Here is a 15,299-nt window from a genome sequence, read left to right as displayed (position 1 = left end):
TCTATTTTCACTTAGCAAACCTATACATATTTAATCTTAATATCTTTTCCTCCCAATATTGCCACACCCTCCTTCGGGCATTCTTTACTGGATGAGATTTGAAGACATTGAATTGGAATATGGCTAAATCAGAGATTTATAGTTGGGATAGAAATCAGGTTTAACCCTAAAAATGGTGCCCCTCCAGTGTCATGAAAACTGTGCTTTGAAGCTGGTGAGAGCTAGTTGTAGATGTAGTTTGTAATCCAGTTCCTCATTCTCGTAAAGCCCTGTTAGGGACTAATGAACCTACAAACTGGTTTTTGCAAATTTAATTATATCATCATACATCCAAGTGAAAGATGCAAATACTGTACAATTCAGACTCATCCAAGTAGCCTCTTGTTTCTACATTAGATTTATGGACACTGAAGATAGAAATCTAGTAGACACGGGCTGTCATATAACCTCTGCCTCCTATTTAGAGGAAAGAGGATAGGGAAGAAGTTATTTAGGGCCAGAGACTCCTCTAGACCACCTGATCAGGTCTAAATCAGGTCAACAGCAACCTCAAGTGACTGCCCTCCCACATTTTTTCCTGTAGTCCATGAAAACAGAGCAATTTCCTCAGCTTTAATGCACCAGTATCTGCACTGGCAAAAGCCACCACAAGTAACATTTCTGACGACATTTTCATAAGAGGAAACCCAGACTAAACTAAATAAAAGAGAAGCTTCCAGAGTGTTGATACACATTGAGATGCTTGGACGGTTACAGTTCTTGCTTTAACCTTTGTGTAGTTTCCAGGACTCCTGACTGGGTTCAGATCTGTCACATATCTTAGTCACTAACGTTATAAAACTAACCTATTGGAATAATGGTAAAGTTTAATGCCTTGTTTTTAAGGACTCGGTTAGCCCAATAGAAATTCTCTTACCAGAACTTGATGGCAAAACAGCTCTTTGAGGAGATGACATTTTAGTTGCGCACACATTTTTATTTTCGCTTCCTCGCCTAGAGCGAAACACAGAAGGCACCACTTTCACCTTGGGGGCAGGTATACTTCTAAGACTGATAGGGCCTTCCTTGTGTATATGTTTTCCTTGTGCTGCCCCAGTTTTAGCTGAAGAAACCTGTAAAACACAACGTTATTGTAAGAACAAGTTGTTTCACTGCTAGCTTATAAAGTAGGTGGGGGGCGTTTAGCATCAATTACCAGAAAGAAACTAGTCACAAAGGCAAGTGATTTCAAGTAGGTGCTTGTTATCATTTGGTCCAGGAAAGGAACACACACAGATGAATGTTATCCACTGCATGTGCATGTACATAATTCATTTTTAGAGGTCACATAATGGTTGGGATATGAGGGGACACTAAAAATTTCAAATTGGTCACGGATACCTATATTAAAGTCTGTGCCAAAAGAAAAAGTGTTGCAACTTAGGTTTAATTTAAACCTAATTCTGAATGCCTGGTTTGTTTGGGTACAGGTAAGAATCAAGTAGTTTATTTCAAAATAAATTCATGGTAAAGTAGTAGTTCACATGTGGGCTAAAGAACTGAAGGAAATGCAGTTAGTGGCATCCTACAAGTCTTCATGGCTACATTAACATAAAATATTGCCAGTTTGGTCATTTAAGGAAAGTTACCAGCAATCAGAATCTCAATAAGGATACTTACCAAATGTGTTAAAAGAATTGTTTACGTAGATCGGTCACACCCAGAGGAGACTATACTTAAGGTAACTTGAGGAGTGGATGCAGGGCACATCAAAGAGGTAGCCACTGGCTCAAACTGAATGCCATATTTGTTACTGCACTAGTTTCACTACAGAACTCTCTCATTTTTAACAGGCACAAGCTCAGAAGCTCATATAGTATAGGAATAGGTATCAAAATGTAAGCACCTAGTCATGCTCCTGCACATTTTGTGGACTTTTGTCCACACTGATTTGATCATACTAAGAGGGGAACCAAACCCACTTTGACTTGAGCCACAGTTCAGATGCATTTCCAGAAATTTGTACTAAAGACGAGATCACTTTCCCCCATGAGAACTTGATTAAAGAAACTCCAGTGCAATATTCCAATTATTCCATCTAAGCAGAGGGAATTTAGTCCAAGGACTTTCAAATCTTAAAATCTTGACAGTGTGATGTATACCTCCCTCAGAAACCATGAGAAATCAAACTTTCAAATTGGTTAAACAGCTAGAATTCTTACTCATAACAGAATATTATTTTAGCCTTGAATTCATCCAAGTGTCAAATGTACTAAACTGCCAGCATATTTTACAGGTGATAAACTCTGTCTCAGTTTAACTGTCTTACTCAAGGCAATAAAGACCAAAGGAATTGAACCATAACGTGGCCATGGGTACAGTATAAGAACCTAAAGGGACAGTAGGTAAAATCCTGGCATTATTGAAGTCAATCGGAATTTTGTCATTGACTTCCATGAGGCCAGGATTTCACCCTAGACCAGAGTTCCTGGCTCCCGTCAGTTGCTTAGATTATACCTCTCCTGACCTATTCAAAGGGGTGCCTGCTGGCAAATATTACAAAGGAAGACACACACACACACAATCAATGAGATAATGAAGTCATGACAGATACATTTTAGACTTGATATTTGTTTAGCTGAGCTAGTGTAACTAGTGACTCTCTTACTTCTAAATAATAAAATTTGCCACCAAAAAAAAAAAATTATGTGGATGCATGGTTTAAGTGGTTAGCAAACAACTGAGATGGCACGATTCCTTTCAAGATTTTCCCTCTCCCTCAGTATTATGGAGGGAGAATTAACTCCATATTCAAGGTTGTATTGAGATTTACAGATTTTTTTTTTTAATATACATCTCAATTTCCATTCATGGCTGTACAATGTACATTTCCAGATTTAACACATGCAAATCAGTTAATCTGAACAGTAAATGCATAAACTTACCAAGGGAACAGGGCCAACTTCAAATGTTTCATTTGCTGGATCTTTTATTAGCTCTTCCATTTCCAAAAGAGTTCCCAAACTGCAATTTTGCCCATTTTCAGCTCCACTCCAGTAGGTGCTTGTGACACAAGGCTGTGCCAAGGACATTGTGCTTTTCATTTTGTCATTCAATTTCCCTTTTGAGTTCTGTACACATGTTACAACTGCAGTAGAAACCGAGGAGGATGTTGAATTGGAGGAGCTTGCTTTGTTAATGTCTTCTGGAGTCTGCTTTACTGAAAGTGTTTTTGGAATTTTGTGAGAAGCGTTCTTTGAATGAGTTGTAGCATGTATAACTTGGCTAGGAAACAGCTGTTTATTAAGAGGTTGCTTATGAGGCTTAGTCATTGGTATTTCTGCTTTAGTATCTCTGTCTAAATGACGTTTTTCCCTCAATGCTTTGATGGAAGAGGGCAATTGCCTTGGGGAAGAAACTGGTGAAGGTGATGAGGCAGTAGAGAGTTGAGGGGATCTCGGGGATATTTTTAATGAAGCATTATCTTTTGACTGTAACACAGCTCTGGATATAACTTTTGGCTTCACATTTTTAAAGTTTGGTTTTGGAAAGCTAACAATCTCAGCTTTTCTAGCTTTGGTTATAGTAGAAACAATAGGAGACCGGTTTTTTGGTTTCATTGCAATTTGTTCAGAACTGGTTTTAAGTGAAATCTTTCTATTGCATCCTCTCATTAATGCATCATTCTTTCCCAATTTAAAAGGCCCATCTCCAGCTTCTGCCAAAGCTGAAACAGAAAATTCTGGTTTTTTCGATCCTGTCATAGATGTAGAAATACATGAATCAGGACTGGTTTCACCAGCTGTTGGACTGAAGACCACAAAAGTTGCCTCACATTTCAGCCCAGCTGTAGCAGCCCCTTCTGGCTTTGGTATAGTACTTTCTATTGATTCAGACACTGCAAAATACCCATGTGCATCTTGGAAAGCAGTGTTTTTAGCACAGACATTTTGTTCTTTGGTTGCATGCTCACTCACTTTATCTATCACCTGTTCTTGGTCTGTACTTAGATCAAAACTCTGTATTGGCAGAGCACATAAATCATTTACAGAGTAATTAATTACCATTCTGTTTGGAGATGTGTCAGTTTCAGCATGTTCAGGTGTGCTATGCAAATACTTTTTTGAATCTTTGTCCATATTAAAATGCTCTGGTGACACTGAATTCTTAGAGTGACAATCTACCCATTCACCAACTAGTTTTAAGGACTGAATTTCCATTTCTTGAGACACTCTATTTTGTGCTACATTGACATAATTGGTGCCTTTTAAAGGTTGTTCACTAACCCCTCCAACATCTGGAGAAGGAAGAGGTGGTACTACCCAATCTGAACAATTTGATGCTTTTGGGCCCCCTGAAGCTTCCAGCACAGACGAACTAGGAGGTTTTTCAGGGCTACTTGTATCAAAACTTTTTCTCATACACATTTCATCAGAAGAGATGAATGTCAGAGGGAGAAATGCATCTTGGTTTTCACTTCCCATAGTTTCCTCCTGGTTTTTAAACATACCAAGAGATTCATTGACACTAGAGACATCTAATGCCACAGGAGCACAACCTACTTCATTTTCGATTTCAGAGTTTTTGCTCCATTCCAAAGGGGTAACACGCATTGCACAGTTACAGTCAATCTGTCTATAAGGCACTGGTTGCTCAGTACTTTGATTCTGCACTCCTTTTAGGGCAAGGTTCTCTTTTAGGAGGCTGGTTGGTTCCTTTAAGTTATGGTTCAAGACATAAATACAAGCCTGTTCAGTTGCAGAAGACACAAATGTGGCATCAGTATCACGCAATGAAGCCCTCCTACAGATAAATTCATCCCCAGTCTTTTGTAGATCAAGTACTCCAATACATTCCTGGTTTAAAGAAATAGTTGTGAAATCATTTATACCCTTAAAATCCAGGTTATCTTCATGCTCAGCCATTTTATTACATCGACTACCTGAATTTCCATTTATATTGGTGGTATGATTACTTGAGGGTGGTGTAGTTTTGTTACATGTAAACTTATTTCCATTTTCATTGCTGATAAATAAGGGAGACTGCAAGCCATTCTTTGCCTTATTCTCTGATTTTTCAACGTTCATTCTGAGTTTTAATTTTAAACTTTTGTCATCGTATTTTCACTTAAAATTCTAGAAATCGCAGGTTCTTCTGAGTGTTGGAGAATGCAAAGCTTGACCCCAGAACAGTTCAATTTTGTTATAAGACACTCAAGATGCAGTTCCTCTTGCTTACGTGCTCTTCAAGTATATCCACAAATGTTCTACAACTTGAGCCCCTTATGTATTCTAAAATTAAAAAGACATGAAAGTTAGCTGAATCAGAATACAATACTGGACATTTCATAGGCTGCTTAGCTGTCAAAAAATCTGTAGTTTTTACAAATGGAAATCCTTTTGCCTTAAAAAGTAATCAAATTAAAATGTTCAACAGCCCTACCAGATAAACATTCCAGAGTATCTGCTAACAAAAAGGTAACTTCTTAAACAAGTAAATCTGGATTATAACCTTCATTTCCACCCCCCACACAACTCCAGTACCACTCCTGCATTTAACGGGGGAGACAAAGTGTCAAGTAGCTGTCCACAATGTGTCAATATTTTCTGAAACTGAAAAGCAGCTGTGTGGTAACTGGAAGCCAGAAAACAAAACTGAGTAACTCAGGAATCAGTAAAAAGAAAAAGGAGTACTTGTGGCATCTTAGAGACTTACAAATTTATTTGAGCGTAAGCATCAGATGCAGTGAGCTGTAGCTCACGAAAGCTTACGCTCAAATAAATTTGTTAGTCTCTAAGGTGCCACAAGTCCTCCTTTTTCTTTTTGCGAATACAGACGAACACGGCTGCTACTCTGAAATCAGGAATCAGTGAAAACGTTGCCTATACACATCCTTCATTTTTATTATTCTGCATTTAAAATGATCAGCTGTATGCCTCCTCTGCTGAAAATTCATACAGCTGATGAATATTTTGGTAGAGTCATCAACGGTTAGTATTTCTCAGCAAGTAGCTGGAGATTTCTGAACCACCATGAGTCTCACTCTTAAGTGAGACCTGCATCCTAGTTTTTTTTATAGGATGTCCCAAACTCTTTACAATGCTCTAAGCATCCTGTTTTTCCCATATCAAGAAAATATTCTGGCTTTTTGTAATTGCGTGTTTGAGATATACGTCTGTGCCCACAAAGTATTTTATACCTCCCTGTTTCACTCTCACGTAGTGAGAGCACATTTCATATCAATCACTGTTCAGGTCAAAACTTGTCAACCAGTACTGCGATGAGCTGTAAGTGTCTCCCAACCTAATCAGTGTAAAATGCCTGCTCTGAGGAAAAGGGAGGAGACTAGTATATAGAAGTCCTTGTGACCTTCCTTTCTCACCTTTTTATAGTCACCATAAGCACAGAGGAGCAAAGCAATGAACAGAGCGGCACTGAGAAGAGGCTCTATTCATAAGGCCCTACTAGTAGGGCCCTATTCATAACGCTTTTAAGAATTGCTGTATGCAAGTGCAAGTTTCTATAGGATACTGAAGGTCACCTGAGTTAGCATGAGTTGCAACTATATACCTTCCCCCCCACGGACAATCAAAGTATTTACATATAAACAAACTTGGCCAGCTACATTGCTGTGTTTTGTACTAACAGAAAAAGTGTTGAACAGACCCTCCTTTTTGACAGATATGAGTTGGGGGCAGTCCTGATGTGCATCAAGTATTGCACAGCCATTGAGAGCATAAACAGTATTAATGTAAAATGAGAAGATCGCTGCGGTGCTTATATAATCCATTAAAAAAGCTGTGTCAAGAATGTTAAGGTTACATACCTGTCACAGTCACTTGAGTCAAATGATTAAATTAACGTTGCATACATAAACTTAAGTTTTCTCAGTGTGTAAATTGTACTACAGCCCTGTGCTGTGACTACACTGTAATCTAGATTACAGACTTACATGACCATGCTGACGTAAATTCTTAGCATCTACTATCGTGTAGTATGAGTAGCAGTCTATAAGAGACCTCGCATAAAATAGCTACAGTGAATTAGGCAAGGGCTACCCCTCCCCGCATAATTTGACAAGCTATAAAAACAGTTTCTATTCAAAATATAGCATGCGATCATGTAATTTAAGATAATACAACAAAAGAACAAAGTTATTTCCTGATTTGAATACTTACCTGTGCATGCAATCTTAATTTTAGATCTAGTTATGGATTTTTTTTGTAGCAATTTGACTAGAAACCAAAGGGGTCCACACTTTGGAAACCGAAGAAGTGGTCACTGCACAGTCAGTTAATCATGCATGCTAGTCCCCTCTGCCTTCCTGAGTAAGGTTGGTCAATTGTTGATGAATAGCCCTTTTACTGTTTACAGTAGTAACATTTATGTCCATGCACAAAGGATGCTTTTCAAATATTCATTCATCATATCAAAACTGGTTTTCCCACAATACCTCAGAAGACAATTTCATGGATACGTATTTACCCCTTCCAGCAAATTCTGATTAGAACTATTAAGAAGATTTACATTATTTTCCTATAAAAGTGTTCTTTCCACTCTCACTAGAGGCTGAGCTGTTTTTGCTGCAATGTTTAGTGAGAGTTGACACTCAGCTACAAGACTTGAAAGTTTTCAGACCAACAGCAGAGTTTGAATTGACTGAAAAGGTCATATCAGACAGACATGGATAACCTTAATGACAGCGTTAACTAGTGCTTGCTATAAATATCTGCACAAAATTAGACAAGATATACTTCTAAAAAATGCATTTGGTGAAGCATGTATGCATTTTATTTTACTGTCTTACTTTACAAGTGCACTAACTGATTATTTTGCATTCTAACTTTAATAAACAGAAAATCTGCTAAACAATATAGCCAACGTATGACCCTATCCAATTCAATCAGTTTAATGCTGAAGTCATAGGAAACAAGATTAAACTGACTTAAGTAAAACAGCACACAAATCATTTCTGTATATTTGTGCAGAAAATAATTCTTTGAGATCCAATGCACCATTGAATGAAAAACGGTTTATTGAAAGGCAGACTATGATGAGTAGAGAAATTTAAAAATGGAACAGAAACAAACAAACCAACCCACCAATCCTTGCATTCCTCATCAGAATGAGCCGGAGACCTTTTGAAGTTTTTCAGTTAAAAGCCAGAAACACCCACCACAAATGGCCAACAGCCTCGTGATTAGTATATTCACTAGGAATCTGGGACACGCACCTTCAAGTCCCTACTACAATAATATTTAATTATTTCCTGGTAAAAATGTTTAGTTGAAACTAGTACGTTCCCACAAAAAGTTTGTTTTCACAAATTTACATTTTTCATTTAAAAAAGTACACTGAGTTTCCAACATTCAACTTTGATGAGTTTGGCTCACTTGTAACAGTTATTTAAGACCATGTTCCAGGCCTTCAATAGCAGCTCCATTCATGTAGCAGTTGGGGTTACAAAATGGCAACTGATCAAATTTTCAAAGTAATAAATGTACAAGTAGCACACATAACTGCACATATGTGGCCTACTGTAGATTTGTAAATTCTAGGGCCAGAAGGGACCAGTGTGATCATCTAGTCTGACTTCCCATGTAACAAACTATAGAACTTGCCCAAATAATTCTTAGAACACATGTTTTAGAAACACATCCAATCTTGATTTAAAAAGTTGCCAGTGATGGAGAATCCACCAAAACCCTTCATAAATTGTTCCCAGCCAATGGGAGCTGCGAAGCCAGTGCTCTGGGCGGAGACAGTGCGCAGAGCTGCCTGGCCACGCTTCCACCTAGCAGCTGAGCAAGGGGGAATGTCACCGCTTCCGGGGAGCCCCCCAGGTAAGTGGCACCCAAAGCCCACCTCACCTCACCCTGTGCCCCAACCCCTCCCATATCCAAACTCTGCTGCTGGCGGGGAGCTGCATGGGGGCCCCACACTGCCCCAGCACCAGCCGCTGCAGAAGTCATGGAGGTCACAGAAAGTCATGGAATCCGTGACAAACTCGCAGCCTTAAATATACAATTTCTCTACTCCTACTCGTGATTCCCGGTTTATCCATCCCCAGACCACTTTAGTCCTTCAGCCACACTGTTGCATCGGGTCTCATGTTCAGCTGATTATTCACCTTGACCCTAGGTCGGTCTTTTTTTTTTTTTTTTAAAAAAAAAGGTCACTGCTTCCCAGGATAGAGTCCCCAATCCTGTAAGCACAGCCTGATTTGTTTGTTCTCAAGTGTATGACTTCATATTTTGGCCATATTATAATGCATATTGTTTCCTTGTGCCCAGCTTACAGAGCAATCTAGATTGCTTGGTATCAGTGACGTGTTCTTTTCATTATTTACCTCTTCACCAATCTTTGTTACCAATAAACTAACATCAGTAATAATTTTATGCTTTCTTCCAGGTCACTAATAAAAGTGGTAAATAGTATGGCACCAATGATCAGTCCCTGCAGGACCTGTTATGAAATTTACTCTAATAGTGAGCTCAATTGTAAAAAGTATGCAGAAGTTCATAAGATATCGCAACATATGTTGATGGGAAAAATATGAAAAAGGAGAGAGACTAAATTAGTCTAAACAAAAAGACCCATGACTCAAGTACTGTGTTAAGATCATGCTTGGTAAATAAGATAGTGTGGGTCTTTAAAGAAAGACTTTGGGGGGGGGAAAGAGACTGAAGCTACCGGAGTGAGCTTCATCATCATGGCTGTAACCTCCACCATTTCCTGGGACCATGGGCCTATGTCATCTTGATGATGAAAGATGTCCTGAGCAGACTGGGCCAGAGAAGGATCCACATGACATCACCAACCCTACTAGGTCCAGCTGAAATCCCAACCATCACCTGAGATTCAATGGAATTGGACTTTAACAGCTCCAGCTCATCTCAACTAACTTCCCTCACCCCAGCCCCCGAAAGGACAGTTGCCACCATCTTTGATACTATCTAAGACTTTCTAAAAAGTCTCTAGAGGGAAAAGGGAGCAAGAAAGGGTAAAATGAAATACTTCAATATCTAACTTTTTAAATCCTTTGTTTTTCCTTCTTTTCTGTACTTTAATGAAAGGTTAAAAGGATTTTTAGTGCGTTTGTGCCATGGCATTAAGCAGGCTAAGATCTCTGTATATCAAACCCCAGACCTTGTTTAACACTGTTTAATGTTGGATAGAACTCCGCCAGTGCCAGTCCCAAGCCCAGATCAAAAAGGAGAAGGGTTGATCAATGTAGCGGCTTCCCGTCACCATTAAAAATAAAAAATAAAAAAAAGTTCTAAACTACTTACATAACCCATATAAACCAAAAATCATGGCCTGAGGATGGAAAGCATTCAGATGCGCATATGACAGTGGATGACCAAATCCATCGGGAAGTCAACCACTTGATAGTACAAATTCTGACAGCCAAAAAGAATACATCCATAGCCATCTGGAATGTATGACTGCTACATAGTGCAGGAAAATTAGCACAGCTAATCAAAGAAATTGATAGATATAAAATTGACATATTAGGACTTTGTGACGTTAGATGGAAAGATCAAGGTATGATACTATCTGGAGAAAAAACAAAGTTATACCACAATGGTTTACCTCCTGGTTATGTGAGATTTTAATACCCAGATCAGAAATGAAAGAAGAGGTTGGGAAACAGTCATCGGCCCACAGACAACAGCACGAGACTTCTTGAATTTTGTGCCGAAAAACATTCTTCCAATACACAAAAAGACATGGATTACACCGGATGGACTATGTTTTCCACCTCTGACTAACATCAGTGTTGGACGCGAGTATTCAGAGGAGCAGATATAGGGCGCAACGCTATTTGCTGAAAACAAACATCAAATTGAAGTTTAAAGCGCTCAAAAAGAACAGACTCAGATTAGTCAATACACAGAAACTACAAGATTGCAGGATACATAAAAGCTAATGGCTGGCTTTTTTTGTAAGTGTTGGGAGGCACAGGCAAAGATCAGGCACAAGCACTTTGTTTTCCTCTATTTTCAAAGAAATATTCTACACCCATCTCTTTCAACCAGTGGTTCATTAATGGAGAAAGGTGGCTAACAAGTTTTGGTTCTCATGAGACAGCTGTCTTTTTACTCACATAGGAGCTGATAGCTTCTTTGTCTCTGTTTTTCCACTCTCCATTTTTTGGAATGTCTACTATCTTAAAAACGTTGTGTTTAAACTCGGAAAAAATTACTGTGTCATTTTTGCCTTGAAGGACATTTCTAATTTGGTCTTTTCAGTTTCTTTAATGCAACTCTTTCCCTATTGATTTTTCCCTTGAATAGTGTCAAGTTTGTCGGAATACTTGATCTATCCTAACTCCTTCTCAACTATCTCTTCCTGCCCCAATCACCTGGTTCTTTCAACTCCTCAGTCTTCTACTTATCACAAAATTCCTCCAAACACTCCTCACTTACTTCTCATCCTATCCAAGGTCAGTCAGTACTACTTGTTTTTCCTTTTGGATGAGGAGAGGGCCTATAGAGAGCCTCCGTCAGGAGAAGGGGTCCCTATGTCTTCAACAAAAGCCAGACCGGAGGCATTGTTTAAGGACTCCTCTTCTATGGAGAGTCAGGTGAAGGAGAGCAGCAACAAGGATCTCTCCTCTGGCTGAGGCCCTACAAAGTATGAAGGATGTCTGAATAAATGCTCAACTCCCACTCACATGGCAGAGCTCCTCAGTGAAGAGGAAGTGACTGCAGGGACACTTCTTGCACTCGTTTGATGACATATGCTCCTCAACAAGTGGGAGCTCCTGCCTGCTACAAGTCGCAAACCAGCTGATTGCCACAGGCAGGAGGCAGGGAGAGCAGGAGGAAGACCACTGATCTGCGGGCGGGGTGTAGGGAAGTTGATAGGGAGCTGCCAGCCTGTGTAATACCTGTATTCATTTACTTGTTTAAAATGTATATAATGCCTTTTGTCTGGCAAAAAAATTCCCTGGAACCTAACCCCTCTATTTACATTAATTCTTATGGGGAAATTAGATTTGCTAACATTGTCATAAATATAAAGAGAAGGGTAACCTCCTTTCTGTACACAGTGCTATAAAATACCTCCTGGCCAGAGGCAACATCCTGTTACCTGTGAAGGGTTAAGAAGCTCAGATAACCTGGCTGGCACCTGACCCAAAGGACCAATAAGGGGACAAGATACTTTCAAATCTTGGGGAAGGAAGGCTTTTGTTTTGTGCTCTTTGTTTTACGTGTTTGATCTCTCTTGGGACTGAGAGAGGCCAGACAGAAATCCACCTTCTCCAATCCATCCTAATCCAAGTCTCCAATATTGCAACCAGTATAGGTAAGCCAAGCAAAGCGGATTAGTTTATCTTTTGTCTTATGTGAATTTTCCCTGTGTTAAGAAGGAGGTTTATTCCTGTTTTCTGTAACTTTAAGAATTCGCCCAGAGGGGGATCCTCTGTGTTTTGAATCTGAATACCCTGAAAGTATTTTCCATCCTGATTTTACAGAGATGATTTTTACCTTTTTTTCTTTAAATAAAATCCTACTTTTAAGAACCTGACTGATTTTTCCATTGTTCCAAGATCCAGGGGTTTGGGTCTTTGATGATTTTGTAACAAATTGGTTAGGATATTATTCTCAACCCTCCCCAGGAAATGGGGTGTGTAGGGCTTAGGGGGATATTTTGGAACAAGATGTCTTCAAGTGGTCTCTTTCCCTGTTCTTTGTTTAAAATGCTTGGTGGTGGGAGCATACTGTTCAAGGACAAGGCAAAGTTTGTACCTTGGGGAAGTTTTTAACCTAAGTTGGTAAGGATAAGCTTATGGGGTCTTTCATGTGGGTCTCCACATCTGTACCCTAGAGTTCAGAGTGGGGAAGGAAACATGACAAACATTTCACTTAAAGTCATATTTTTCAGGAACATAAAGCTTCAAAAACAGACTCCAACGAGAAACTGCTGAGCTTGAATTAATATGCAAACTAGATAACATTAACTTGGGTTTGAATAGAGACTGGGAGTGGCTGGGTCATTACACATATTGACTATTTCCCTATGTTAAGTATCCTCACACCTTCTTGTCAACTGTTTAAATGGGCCATCTTGATGATCACTACAGAAGTTTTTTTTCTCCTGCTGATAATAGCTCATTTTAATTAATTAGCCTCTTACAGTTTGTATGGCAACTTCCACCTTCTCTGTATATATCCATATCCATCTTCTTACTATATGTTCCATTCTAGGCATCCGATGAAGTGGGTTGTAGCCCACGAAAGCTTATGCTCTAATAAATTTGTTAGTGTCTAAGGTGCCACAAGTACTCCTGTTCTTTTTGCGGATACAGACTAACACGACTGCTAGTCTGAAACCTGTTAAATGAGGAGTTACTGTACTAAGAAGATACAAGTTGCCTTCTGAGAGCAAGAAAATAAGCACTCTTCTTACCATAATTCATACACACTGGAAGAAGCAACAGTCCAGCATGACTAACCAACTAAATTGCCAATATGATTAACAGGTGACAGCTTTCTGACATCTCTTTGGTTTGCCTTTCCCAGGCTATAAGCAACGGAGCCTCAGTTAGCTTTCATCCCCACTCCCAAGTCAGATGGTAAGTAATTCACCCATGTGCAGCAACTGGATTCAGTGAAATCCTTGTAACTTTATGCCATTTGCTTGCTGATGGCAATGCGGTCCACATCTTACTAATCCTTGGAAGACCTTATGAGGTGTATATTAGTTTAAAACATGCCTTTCTACAACATGATTGCACCAGCTAGACTTCCAAGGCTTATGAATAAAATGCCGAGTTATAAGCAGCAGTAGTATAGTGATTGTTTGGATGACATGGATATCCTTAAAAAGAAAAGGAGTACTTGTGGCACCTTAGAGACTAACCAATTTATTTGAGCATGAGCTTTCGTGAGCTACAGCTCACTTCATCGTTAAGTAACCCTTTGTTTACCTACCAACTTTTAAAGTGACCGATGACTAGGGTGACCAGATGTCCAGATATTATTGGGACCATCCCGATATTAGGGGCTGTATTATATACATATGAAGTTATTCCTCCTCCCCCGCCCCCCCCGCAAGGGGCACATTTTTTCCAACACTTGCTATCTGGTCACCCTACTGATGACAAAAAGTGTCCCAGGCCAGATCAACCCGGCCAGACATGCCATTGCCCAAAAAACTAAGAAAAGTGAGTTTATTAGGAAGTGGTTGAGTGAAGTCAGAAAGAGATGAAAGATTCTCCTATTCCTACTACTAGAAGAAATTCAATTCTATATTAATAGCAACAAGGTGTTAATACTCCACATTTCACCATTGCTGCATCCTTTACAGACCTGAGACAGGAGGAAGTTAAGTAGAATTAAAATTTGACATTTCTATCCGAAGGTATATAGGATTTAGTTTCTTTCATACACACCATATTGTCCAAGCTATTTCTGTGAGTCATTTGAAGGCTTCCTGTATCTGAGCTACTCACTCCTTGGAACAGCATTCATACAGGCGAAAGATTGCTCAGGTTTCAGGCAGCAAGACTCAAATGTTGAATGTCTGGATAAGAGTACTCTGATAAATGAGATCCAAAAGCCTAGAGGAAACGACAATCTGGGCCAGAGCACTACTGTTGCTTGGTCCTGAATTATCTTCCTAGCCACGTTGGACATGAGAGAAAAAGGGGAACATATCAGTAGAAAGCCTGGCCAGAGAACTGACAGTGTTCAACTTTCCATGCAAACAATGGGAGGAAAGCTTTGCTAACTTCCTGATGGATCGGGTAAGCAAAGGGGCCTGCCTAAGGGAGGAACTGCTTGTTAGCCAAGCGAGGATCTTCTGATCTTATTCCCATTCCTCTGCTTACAGGGCATGTCAGCTTAGCCAGTTGACCTGAATTTTTGCCCTGGATATAGACAGCCTTGACTGCAATGTATCACTTTCTACAACCTACTACCATAGGGCACACAAGTCACAGCTCCAAACAATTAGACCCTGAGTTGCTGATGCAATTTTGCTGCCTCCTAGCCTCCACTCAGTTTGTGGTTCCAGGAGTCCCAGGAAAATGAGGGTTCCGGTTTCTTTGGCAGCTTCTAGGGCTCTGTCTGTCTGTCCTGCTATATTGGAAGTGCTGGGGGGTAGGCAGAGGAGTGGGGACATGGCGCGCTGGGGAGGGGAGCTTGGCTGCCAGTGGGTGCAGAGCACCCGCTAATTTTTCCCTGTGGGTGCTCCAGCCCTGGAGCACCCATGGAGTCGGTGCTTACTGCTTCTCCTGATATCTTCAATAATAAGCCGTACTCACCTACATTTGCCAGGGGTATTTCTTGCTGCTTTTTGCAGCACTG

At 39.9% G+C, this 15,299-nt stretch overlaps 1 protein-coding gene across 3 annotated transcripts in view; it reads right to left on the bottom strand.

Annotated features, from left to right (window-relative positions):
- The window catches only part of MTUS1 (microtubule associated scaffold protein 1), a 198,962-nt gene that overhangs the window by 141,542 nt on the left and 42,121 nt on the right, over nt 1-15,299 (bottom strand). For all 3 annotated transcript variants that reach the window (XM_048848138.2, XM_075127881.1, XM_048848137.2), the window contains exons 2-3: nt 2,925-5,270; nt 917-1,112 (exon numbers count right to left, since the gene is read on the bottom strand). In XM_048848138.2, the coding sequence (XP_048704095.2) occupies nt 917-1,112; nt 2,925-5,066 (2,338 nt within the window). In that variant the 5' untranslated portion in view covers nt 5,067-5,270. The remainder of the gene's footprint in view (nt 1-916; nt 1,113-2,924; nt 5,271-15,299) is intronic.

Source organism: Caretta caretta, chromosome 4 (assembly GCF_965140235.1).
Source record: "Caretta caretta isolate rCarCar2 chromosome 4, rCarCar1.hap1, whole genome shotgun sequence".
In the NCBI taxonomy this organism is placed as follows: Eukaryota; Metazoa; Chordata; order Testudines; family Cheloniidae; genus Caretta; species Caretta caretta.
This window is presented reverse-complemented; position numbering and strand designations above follow the sequence as displayed.